Here is a 12,431-nt window from a genome sequence, read left to right as displayed (position 1 = left end):
TTGACCTCATGTGCGCTGAAATGGGCTAAGTACCCCCAGGAGCAGTCCTCCCCCTTCTCAGAATCATTGCCACTTACAGCAATTTTTATGCAGTTAATATTAGCACAAACCCTTTTCTCTGCTTGCCTGCTTCCTAGCAACCTGAAGCAGAGTATCTGCTTGCCAATCTGCTTTTGGTAAAAAAAAAAAAAAAAAGACGAAGAATAAAAAGCATCCAGTGGATTTGCCAATAACCGTGACGAGCCGCGGGATGTATTCAATAAACTCCGTGTTGATTTTGTGAGCCCGGCAAAGGATACACGTTGTCAACTGTCTGACCTTGTTGTGCTTTCCATCACAGGCCAGGGAAGATGTGATCCACATGCTGAAGACGGAGAAAACGAAGCCTGAGGTTCTGGAGGCTCATTACGGGTCTGCGGAGCCAGAGAAAGTACTCCGGGTCCTGCACCGAGACGCCATCCTGGCCCAGGAGAAGTCCATAGGAGAAGATGTGTACGAGAAACCCATCTCAGAGGTAAAAACTCACCCCCACACGTCCCCGAGCTGGGAGACTCAAAGGGAGTTCTCCGCATCCTTCCATCTTGACACACTTCAACATTTCCTTTCAAAGGCAAACATTTATTTAAGATGCCCTATTCCCTGGTGGCTCAGATGGTAAAGAAACTGCCTGCAATGCAGGAGACCTGAGTTCGATCCCTGGGTCGGTAAGATCCCCTGCAGAAGGGAATGGCAACACACTCCAGTATTCTTGCCTGAAGAATACCATGGACAGAGGAGCCTGGTGGGTTATATAGTCCACGGGGTTACAGAGTTGGACAAGACTGAGTGACTAACACTTTCACTTTCAATCTAGAATTAAAGTATAATTTAATAATTCATGAATTATTGTGGATACAGTTCACTGATAAGAATTGTAGAAGTATTTTCTTAAATATACTTAAAGCCCAAAATATATTTCTCATGTGGTTATAATATTTACTTGCTCTTCAGTTTTTTATTCTCTTATTTCTCTAAGAGGTGATATGTGTAAAAATTTGAGGTGTTTATGGGTTTTAGCATTGCATTTTCAGATTATTATTAAACTGGTAGCCTAAAACTAAATTGATTTTTATTACTGATATTTATGGTTATAAAGCCACTTGATTTTGATATCTTATAAAAGACTTGGTCATAATTAAAATGGTCTCATGTGAGTGGCTAAAACATAAAAGTTGAGACAAAATCCCAATGGAAGGTTTAGAGCAGGAAATCTAATAGGACAATATTTAATTAATTTTATACAAGATTGTATTAGAAACTATTGCTGTTCATTACTCATAATAGTACATGTTAAAAATACTCTCACATCAAAGCTGAATTTGAATGCAGAATCAGGGAACCAGTTGATGGATCTAGCCAAACTGGCCCTTTGGAATTCATGTAAAAAAAATCATAGATGTGAAATTTGTATTATAAATGAATAATGAACACAGAAATTAAAGTATGAAGCAAGCTGTTGTAATTTAACTTAAGACAAGCCTTTGCAGCAACTCAGTTTGACAGATCTCAGAAAGATCTGCTTTAGAAAGTATTCACAACAGATTGATGGCACCACAATTTTCTAATTTCTGCAGCAAGGATGAACTGGATCTCTGTTCTCATCTTTTCTTTAATAAGAGATAATTATATGATAGGATGGGTTTCTTGGTTCGTGCCAGATGTAAAGAACCTACCTGCCAATGCAGGAGACATAAGAGACATGTGCTCGATCCCTGGGTCAGGAAGATCCCCTGGAGGAGGGCATGGTGACCCACTCCATATTCTTGCCTGGAGAATCCCAAGGGCAGAGGAGCCTGGCAGGCCATAGTCCCTAGGGTCACAAAGAGTCAGACACGCCTGAAGCGACTTAGCAGCATGCATATTATGATAGGATAGAGTCAACTGGCTGGATCCAATTTCACATCTGAGATAACCCACAGTGATTAGCTGCCTATGGCTTGTGCAGGTCACTTCAGCTCTTTAAGCTTTGCGGTTTTCTCTCAGGTGCACGTCTCAAAGACTTGCGAGGACTAAATGAAGCAATGACTGGAAAACTTTAACATAGCTTTGGAACATACTAGCTACTCAGCAAATATCAGTATTTGCTGAGAGCTGAGGGTGATAATTGCTCACACTCTTTATCAGTTCCCAACTCGGAGGGATGTGAGGAGTAAAAGACCATAGGGGAAAGGATCAGTTTTATACTGTTATTATAACCACCTGGATTGAAGAACTCGGCTTGGATAAAGAGCATCATTTGGGCATCTTAATTCTTTTCTCCCAAGTTAGAGCTTGGAATGACCCCTAAGGGATCTTCAAAGCATGCACACCCAGAATCAGTGCCTCCCGCCCACATGATGATGCTTCTTGGTTCCTTCCCCGCTCAACAGTCTGAAGCATTGTTCTACCCTGGGGAGGAGTGAATGATGAGGAAGAGGGAAAAACAGAAGCTACTTTTCCCAACACTGGCAAAATGAGAGAAACAGGATGCTGCAAGGAGAAAAGATTCCCTTCCACCATTTATAGATTTTTGGTTTCTTAACCCTTTGGGCTTAATAATCAAGTTCTTGCTACTCAGGAGCAAGGGAGTTGCTTCCAAGTTCATGATGCAAGAATCTCATATGGTACTGTTCCATTACCTCCTGGGACTATGAGCAGATAGTCTAGCTCTTGTTCCTAGAAGTCATGCTGTATACTGCATGCATTCATGTTAATTCAGTCCTGTCTGACTCTTTGTGAACCGATGGACTGTAACCCATCATGTTCCTCTGTCCATGGGATTCTCCAGGCAAGAATACTGGAGAGGGTTGCCATGCCCTCCTCATAGGAACCTTCCCGACCCAGGGATTGAACCTGTGTCTCTTATGTCTCCTGCATTAGCAGGTGGGTTCTTTACCACCAGGGCCACCTGGGAAGCCCAGAAGTCATGCTGTACCTGAAGCCAAAAGCCACTGCTCATTCTACCTTTCATACCAAATTAGGCCCAACTAGGTCATCCAGCTGGAGAAGGAAATGGCAACCCACTCCAGTATTCTTGCCTGGAGAATCCCATGGATGGAGGAGCCTGGTAGGCTATAATCCATGGGGTCGCAAGCAGAACCCACTAAAGGTTAAGCAGTGAACCCAATATGGTAGACACCCCCCCTTGCCAGATATCTGGGGAGAAATTAAGCAGCAAATATTAAATCCCCCAGAACTTCCTTGTATATTAAATTCTAAGCTATCAAAGTTCTTAATTCTTAAGCAAAATTTCAAAGAAATTAAGCTTTCAGTTTCTTTCCTTCCCAAATTCTTATTCTGCTTAGCCTTAGCCAGAGGGATCTTAATCTGAGGCATTTTCAAAGATGAATTAATACATCCTGAAGTCCTTTATTCTGTTTATTCAAAGAGGCTAAAGATTATTAGGACACATGCAGTTACCATAGTATTAATCTCACATTCATAAGTTATTAAAAATGCAAGAAAAGCCCCAGCTCCAAGGTCAATTTATCCCAAGAGGAATGATATTTCTTGACCTCAGGACTCAGCATAACGCAGACTCATGTTACTCTTACCAAGACTGAAGCAGAGATTTCGGGGATGTCTGAGGAAAGGAGGGTGAATAGAGAAAATCTTTAGCTCCAACAGGATGCCAGTCAGCGTGGCGGAAGCTGTGGGCATCAGACGGAGCCTGCCACCATCAAGAGTTTAATAATCATGGGGCATGGTGGACCTTGGGTGGGGTGGAGGAGTCTGTTTGCATGTACTATCCTTGCCCTCAGTGAGTGACACTTGAAACACATCTCTCTTTTTTCAAAGTTTAGGGATGTTTGAGTGATGACAACCTACATGCTGAGGTCTTCCCACCTGCATGTTTAAAACCTCTAAACTCATTTGCTTTTTTCATTCACAATGCCCAGAACGAGGCAACCCATCTCATATCAGTGGTTTTTCTTACTGCCCCCTTATTTCAGGGGGGCTTCCCTGGTGGCTCAGATGGCAAAGCGTCTGTCTACAAAGCGAGAGACCTGGGTTCGATCCCTGGGTTGGGAAGATCCCCTGGAGAAGAAAATGTCAACCCACTCCGGTACTATTCCCTGGAAAATCCAGTGGGCGGAGGAGCCTGGTAGGCTACAGTCCATGGGGTTACAAAGAGTCAGACATGACTGAGCAACTTCACTTTCACTTTCCTTGTTTCAGGGGGTAGCACCCCTTCCCCCAGATGACTTTCTGAAACCTGCCTGCCTTGGGGCCGAGTGGAAACCATACCTGACCCAGGTGACCATTCCTCAGAACTTCCCTTCTCTCTCATGTTTGAACTTTCTAATTCTTAAGTAACTTGTTCTACTCAAGGCAACAGAAGTATTTCCTTTCGTCACAACTTTTTTCCAGTAGGAAGGCTCAGCTGAGTTTTACCGTTATTGTCATCCTCAACATTTTGACTAGTTTTTCAAATGGTCCCCCTCTTCCTTCATCACCTATTTTAGGGACTGTAGAGGTTTTTTTTTTTTTTCTTTTTGCCTCTACTTATCCTATGGTTGCAGGCTTCCCAGGTGGCGCTAGTGGTAAGGAATCCACCTGCCAAGGCAGGAGATTCAAGAGACGTGGGTTCAGTCCTTGGGTCAGGAAGATCCCCTGGCATAGGAAATGGCAAACCAACCCAGCACTCTTGTCTGGAAAATTCCATGGACAGAAGAAACTGGCAGGCTACAGTCAAAGGAGTTGCAAAAGAGTCAGACATGACTGAGCAACTGAGTCTGGTATCTACAGAGGGCTAAGGGGAAGAATATTAAGGAATTTAGGAAGCGAGAAATCTACTTAAAAGGAAATGGGAGGTCTTAAAAGACCAAAGTGTATTTACACAGAAGGAAAATGGATCTAAATGCTCTTAAAGATAAGGCTATGGAAAAGGAGATATTTTAGTCTTTGTTGAATCACAGTGGGTGACAGAGGAAGAAGAGATTGGAGAGCCTAGAGAACAGAGCAATGTGACACCCCCCTCCACCAAAAAAATAGATGTACACGCACACACACACACCCTACGCTTTCAGACTCAGACATTTGTTTTCTGAATATTACCTTCCACATTGTACATTGTGTGGTCACCCTCCGTGAAAGAAGCAAAACCAAGGAGTAATGAGTCTGCCAAGAGGAACCCTTGTTCAACACAAATCTTATCTACTTTTACTTTCTTGAGTTGGATGATCCCTCCTGAGGAGTTTTTCCACAGCACACCTGTGCCTGGACACATCTGCGGCTGTCCTGCCCCAATCCCCTTTCATTTCTCTCATCTTTCCCTTGGAATCTACATCTTCAGGTTTCTTGTGCATGTTCACTCAGAGCCCATCTGCCATAGCTGACACCCTGAGACTCACCCCAAATTGTTTAAAATATCCTACCCTGATCTTCTCAAGTTTTAATTCTTAGGTCTGTCTACATTTTATGTAACCAGTTTGAATAGCTGTTGCAGTCTGCAAGAGAAGGGCCCCATGTGATCTCAAGAAGAAACATCTGCAGTTTTACAGGGTGCTCCTCAAATGTTTCCTGGATGCCGACTCCATTTATTTTTTTTTGGTGGAGGGGGGGTGTCATGTTGCTTTGTTCTCTAGGCTCTCCAATCTCTTCTTCCTCTGTCACCCACTGTGATTCAACAAAGACTAAAATATCTCCTTTTCTATAGCCTTATCTTTAAGAGCATTTAGATCCATTTTCCTTCTGTGTAAATACACTTTGGTCTTTTAAGACCTCCCATTTCCTTTTAAGTAGATTTCTCGCTTCCTAAATTCCTTAATATTCTTCCCCTTAGCCCTCTGTTGATACCAGACTAAAAATCATTTCCTAAATCGTGATTCTTTGGTCTGAAACATACTGAAATTTCTCCCCATCTCAAGTCCGAACTTCTTCTCCACCAACTTGATCCAGGTACACTCTTTTCTCAGGAAATCTTGGCTTTTGGCGCTATGATGACTTCATTCAATTTTCCTTCCACCTCCATCCAAGTGGAAGCTACATTTCCAAAGGAATCGGTGCCCATTTCACTTTCCCTATTCAGTAATAAGAACTCCCATTCCTCTGTGGTTTAGCCACAGTTTGGAGCCTGAAAACCAAAAGCCTGGGGACACAGTGTACACGATTAATGAATCTACAGAGCTCACAGTTATGGGAGGGGGTCTTCAGAGTCTCAGGACGAGCCACACAGACCTGGGAGGTTAGTTCACCTCAGTCCTCTCCTAGGAGCTCAGTGCGGTTCCAAACAAAATAACGGGACCCAGGGTCTGGCACGGCCGCTCTATCACTACCTATGTCAGTTCTTAAGTCCAGAATTTAAAACTGAGAGCTAAATCCTCACACACTAATGCTTTGTTGCTAAAGAGGAATTTACTAGCTTTGCAGTTTAAAATCTGGGTTTGCAGTTCTGGGTGGAAAATGCAGTGCACCCATCAGCGTCTCAGCATCCTTCCACAGGCATTCAGGGACAAAAACACCATCTTCCTGATTACGCAGTCAGTACTGAGGTCAAGCTGTGCTGATGCAGGTGAGGTGAATGTGGCCCCTGACACCAGCCACTTAGGGGCCTAGCCCCAGCATGGCAGCTGCTGAGAACAGAACAGCCAAAGGCCCACATGGACAGAACATATTAAAGCTAAGGCCGAGTGGTCCCACCTAGGCTGCCCCAGAGCAATTAATATCAGCATACGCTGTTTTTTCTCCAGAATGCCCCGACAATGTCTCTCTCTCTGGATATTTCAGTCAACCATCCAATTAATAATGCCCCCATCTTCTCCTCTTTTGAAAGGATGGAGGAATAACTGCAGGAGTCTGACACATGACTTGAAACATTAATTTTAGTATTGACATAAATAGATAGATGACCACCACCAAGTTCCTATTACCTTCTCTCCTAAACTTTGGAGGGAGCACTGAGGGAAAGTTTGGATCTTCAGAGCACAGAGTACCATTTTATGGCAGACAGGGTCAAAAATAAGAAATGAAAAGGCTGGAATTTAATGCCCAGCTCCCTGTCCTAAATACAACCTTCAAATATGTCACCCTTCCTTCATTAGGGAGGAGTGGGTCAGGGTATCAAGATACAGGTAGAAGTTGCTCTTCCAAATAGTCTCAAAAGGAAGGAAGGCCTTATTTTACAACAAAGTTGTTGTTCAGTCGCTTGGTCGTATCTGACTCTTTGTGACCCCATGGACGTGCAGCACACCAGGCTTCCCTGTATTTCACTAACTCCTGGAGTTTTCTCAGACTCATGTCTATCGAGTTGATGATGCCATCCAACCATCTCATCTTCTGTTGCCACTTTATCCTCCTGCCCTCAATCTTTCCCAGCATCAGAGTCTTTTCCAATAGTCAGCTCTTCTCATCAGGTCTCCAAAGTATTGGAATTTCAGCTTCACAAAAGAAGAAGGATCAAAAACGGGAAAGAGTTGCTCCTTCTACATTTCTGATGATGTTCCAACAATGCTTGACAGATTCTATAGCATGTGGTAAAAATCACACTTGTGGAGAGATGGGGAGTGCTTGGGGAGAATATTTTGTAATAGGAGCTGTTTCAGTGAGAAAGTCTCTTGTATAGACTGTCCCATTAACACTGCAGAAATTTATCAGAATGCATAAAAGTACAATTAGTCTCCCTGATGATCTCTGGTATGACCGGCTACCGGTTAGCCTGGGTTTCACCAGTCTGCTGGTCACCTGCCCTTAGGCAAGAGGGGTGGAGGTCTAATCAGAAGGCACTGAGGATTATGGTGGTAATATCTCTTCTACTTTGGGCCCCACAAATGATTCATTCACAATGAAGGGATGTATACAATTGTGGAGAGAACCTCAGATCCTCCTTATGACTAAAGGGCAAATATGGAACATCCAAGGAATAGCTCTGAAGCTGATCCCCACGGAGCTACTCCACTGAGTCTTACAGAGTTGGCTGTGGGATTAAAAATGGATCCTAGGACTTCCCTGGTGATCCAGTGGTTAGGAATCTACCTGCCAATGTAGGGGTCACAGGTTCGATTCCTGGTCCGGAAGGATACTGCATGCGGCAGGGCACCTAAGTGTGTGCCACGAGTACTGGGCTCACATCTAGGGTCCATGCTCCCCAGTGAGAAGCCACTGAAATGAGAAGCTCAAGTATTATAAGTAGAGAGTAGCCCCCACTTTCCACAATTAGGGAAAGCCTGCCCCTAGCAACAAAGATCCAGTGCAGCTAAAAAAAAAAAAAGAATGGCTCCTAAATATGTCTGATTCACCCAGGGCAGTGATTTGCAACAGGAGGGTGGGGGGGCACGGGGACTTTCCCTTCTAGGTGACATCTGACAGCGTTTGTGGATAGTTTTGTCACAACTGCAGGGTTTAGTACCAGCATCTGGAGGGCAGAGGCCAGGGATGCCACTGAGCATCCTCCAATGCACAGGACAACTCCTCAAATAGGAATTAATTGGCCAACAATGTCACTAGTGCTGAGGGCTGTGAACTCCTGCACTAAGGTTTGGAGAGGAGAGTAGGATGGAGAACTATCAATATTGTTAAGATTGGGTACTAATTAACAAACATTTACTGAACACTTACGGTGTCCCAAGCTCTGTGTTAAGCACCAGGAACTAAAAAGATGACCAAGGCATGGTCCCTCAGAGATCTTATAGCCTGGCCAGAGGCACAGGCACAAAAAGTCCTGTAATAATATTTGATAAGATCTCTTAGTTTGAGATATGTGCTCTCCACAAATTCTGAGACTCTTCCTATATTTAGTATCTCTTGAAAGGAGAGGATTGTGGGTCCTTCACATACTTTTCCTAGGAATTCACTTAACTACAGGCCTCAAAAAAATAGAAAAGGGTTGCAATGATGATAATTCCATTCTCCCAGGGGAGGAATTTGGTACATGTGCCCACTGAGCTCTTTATTTTTGTGAGATTATGTGGGATACTGTTCTCTCTCTTTCTGAGTACAGAGCTTTGCGCTGTCTCATCGAAACAGTGAGTCTGTTTAGGAACCACACATAGGTTCATGGAAAAAAGGTCAGAGGCCAGAAGTTACTGCAGCCTTACCACCAATAGTTCATACAGCCAGCTGTCCTAGAGAACATGATGGAATGGGAGGAAAGGCAGAGAACAGCAGACCCCATGCCCTCCCCATCAGGTAATAAATCACTGTGCTTAGTTGCTCAGTCATGTCCCACTCTTTGCAAACCCACGGACTGCAGCCCACCAGACTCTTCTGTCCATGGGATTCTACAGGCAAGAATACTGGAGTGGGTTGCCAGGCCCTCCTCCAGGGGATCTTCCCAACCCAGGGATCGAACCCAGGTCTCCTGCATTTCAGGCGTATACTTTACCATCTGAGCCACCAGGGAAGCCCCGATAAATCACCAAACAAATTATCATTTATTTAGAGTTTCGTATGTAAATGAAATAAAATATTAAGCCCTTTCCCATGTTGGCTTACTCAGCTGGACAGACTCGAAGAAAAGCAAAAGGAAACCTACCGGCGCATGCTAGAGCAGCTGCTTCTGGCTGAGAAGTGTCACCGGCGCACGGTGTACGAGCTGGAGAACGAGAAGCACAAACACACGGACTACATGAACAAGAGCGACGACTTCACCAACCTGCTGGAGCAGGAGCGGGAGAGGTAACTGCGCCGGCTGGACCGGGGGCGGGGCCGCGAGGGGCGGGGCCGCGAGGGGCGGGGCCGCGGGGGCGGGGCCGCGGGGGGCGGGGCCGCGGGGGCGGGGCCGCGGGGGGCGGGGCCGCGCTCTCATCCGGCCCCCTTCCCTCCACGGGTCAGATTTCCATCCGGGGATCCAGGGACGCTTGCCTGGGGCCTACTTCGTAACTTCTGGATGATTTGCATAGAGGGAGAGAGACTTTGCCTGGAACTATTAATGTGACCATGTTGGGCGTTCACACAAGTAGGACAACACTGCTGCTGCTGCTAAGTCGCGTCAGTCGTGTCCGACTCTGTGCGACCCCATAGACGGCAGCCCACCAGGCTCCCCCATCCCTGGATTCTCCAGGCAAGAACACTGGAGTGGGTTGCCATTTCCTTCTCCAGTGCATGAAAGTGAAAAGTGAAAGTGAAGTCGCACACAGATGTGAAAAGCCAGAAAGGCACACTCAGGGAGCTTCCATTTTAACCTGATCAACGAAGGTTGAAAAGCTTCTCTACTAATTGCCCTTTATTAGAAATAATCTGTTTTTCCTCTTTGGGATTAAAATCCACTTCTTTGGAGAAACAAATTACTCAATTTAACCATGTATTAATAAAATAAATCCTATTTATTCTTAACACGGTTATGGAAAATCTTACTATTTGGTTGTTACAAATTACTTAACTAGAATTACCTACTTTAACTTTCTCAGGGTTGAGTCCCTCTTAAAACTCAGTGTAAAACAAAACAAATTTAAAAATTCAGTGTCGAGCCTCAAATACGTAGGTAGTTTTCTCAGACCAGGGATTGCCACATGTGAAGCAGAGACTTCAAACAGAAACGCTTTGATACTATCCAGCTTTTTCAGCATCTTCTTTTTAGCTTATTCTTTTCCTTTTCCTTACTTAAGCTGAATGGTTACGTCTGTGAATTCCACGGTCTTTGAACCAATGACATTGAATCGCGATGCTTTGAGTTACCAAGCGTGTCCACGTCTGTGTTTAGGACTTGCAAATAGCCATTCAGAAAGAGCTTCACCAGCCCCAGCTTTGCTGTGTCTATTTAGTTACAAAAAAGGAGATCTGATCTTCCCATATTAGTTTATTTGTAGAAGAAGTTATTTTGATAACAGAATAATTAAAAGCCTGAAACAGAATAGGTTTGTGTTAAAATTTTTGGAAGTTATTGGTAATGTTTACTTATTGGACTTGGCACATCCCTAGAGGGAGGAGAAATGGATGAGGGAGCAATGGCTGAAGTAGTACGTGTAATACCCTCCTCTTATGGTGCAGCTGGTAAAAAATCTGCTTTCCAATGCAGGAGACACAAGGGAGGCAGGTTCCATCCCTAGGTGGGAAAGCTCCCTGGAGGAATAAATTGCAACCCACTCCAGTATTCTTCCTGGAAAATCCTGTGGACAGAGGAACCTGGTGTGCACGCACGCACGCACGTGTGTACACACACACACACACACACACACACACACACACACACACACACCGTTTCTTTAAGCCTGTCTTCTGCTCCTAGAGGCTCAAGTTTAGCAACTTCTTGTTTGGATAAATAGATGGTCTAATTTGATATTTTGGGGAAACCGAACGGAATAAACTCCACCTCCTCAACCTCTGTGAACTTTCCAAGCTCAAGCATAGGAGGTGAAAACAAGATTTTAATCCCGGTGTAAAATCACGTATATCTAGGTGTCTCGTATTGGACTGTAGTCAGCTAATAGTAGCAACTTGTTTGATATTTCTTTTAAAGATCTGAAATCAAATAATTTTAGAGAACAGCTGTGTGAATTATTTTCTGATCTGTTTGTAAACCATTTGGTCTAGAATCAGATATGTCTGCTTTTTCTGAAATTTCCCACCTAAGCTAAATGCCTGAGGTGAATTCACCTACAGAGGTTGATATAAATGAGGCATGTGGATGAAGAGACTGTACTTACCTAGCTGTTTATTTTTCTTTCTTTTCTTAATTTTTGTGTATTATGAGAATCATTGAAATAATAACAGTTGATGGAGAGGTTTATAGTTCACAAAATACTTTTATAGTCATTATACAGTGAGCTTGTCCCAAGTGTATTTATTTTCTAACTTCAAGTTGACCAATTCAAGACTAACAATTCCAATTCCCCACCCCTCTGTTGGAGTTGTTTAATTTTACTAGAGCAACTACACAATGATTTCTCATGAGCAAAGTGTTGTGTGTGTATTTGCTCAGTTGCTTGAGTCGGGTCTGACTCTTTGTGACCCTATGAACTGTAGTCCCCCAAGCTCCTCTGTCCATGGGATTCTTCAGGCAAGAATACTGGAGTGGGTTGCCATTTCCTCCTCCAAAAGTGCTGTGTAGAAGGTTTTAAAAATAAAAATTGCATTTAAAAATTATATACCTCAAGCTGTTTTTCATAATAATACATTGATGAGCACTACTGGGATATGTCGCCAAACGTACATGCTTATCCAACTACTCTATGGTTTGGAAGTAGTATTTTCAAATAGTATTTTGAAATAGTATTTTTGACTCAACAGGTTATACTTCAGTGCTGTATATATTTTCCTGTCAGTGTTCTTGTCCAGGCCACCCCCCTGACTGATTGCCAGCATACACGCTGTGGGTCCACGCTCACCAGACACTCATTATGCTCAATTAGACACCCTCACTAGGAGGACTTGATAACTTAAGGTGGCATTCTCTGCATTTCTCTGTGTTCTGAAGCATCCATGGTGACTGGCTTTGCTGAATTCCTGGAGCAGTGAAGCCTTGAGGATTTTCTCAA

General features: G+C 43.9%; 1 protein-coding gene across 4 annotated transcripts in view; it reads left to right on the top strand.

The window, feature by feature from the left end:
* Positions 1-12,431, top strand: part of FILIP1 (filamin A interacting protein 1) — a 214,126-nt gene that overhangs the window by 143,678 nt on the left and 58,017 nt on the right. For all 4 annotated transcript variants that reach the window (XM_043439716.1, XM_043439718.1, XM_043439715.1 and 1 more), the window contains exons 3-4: positions 341-514; positions 9,455-9,633. In XM_043439716.1, the coding sequence (XP_043295651.1) occupies positions 341-514; positions 9,455-9,633 (353 nt within the window). The remainder of the gene's footprint in view (positions 1-340; positions 515-9,454; positions 9,634-12,431) is intronic.

This window comes from Cervus canadensis, chromosome 20, assembly GCF_019320065.1.
Source record: "Cervus canadensis isolate Bull #8, Minnesota chromosome 20, ASM1932006v1, whole genome shotgun sequence".
NCBI classification, from domain to species: Eukaryota; Metazoa; Chordata; class Mammalia; order Artiodactyla; family Cervidae; genus Cervus; species Cervus canadensis.
This window is presented reverse-complemented; position numbering and strand designations above follow the sequence as displayed.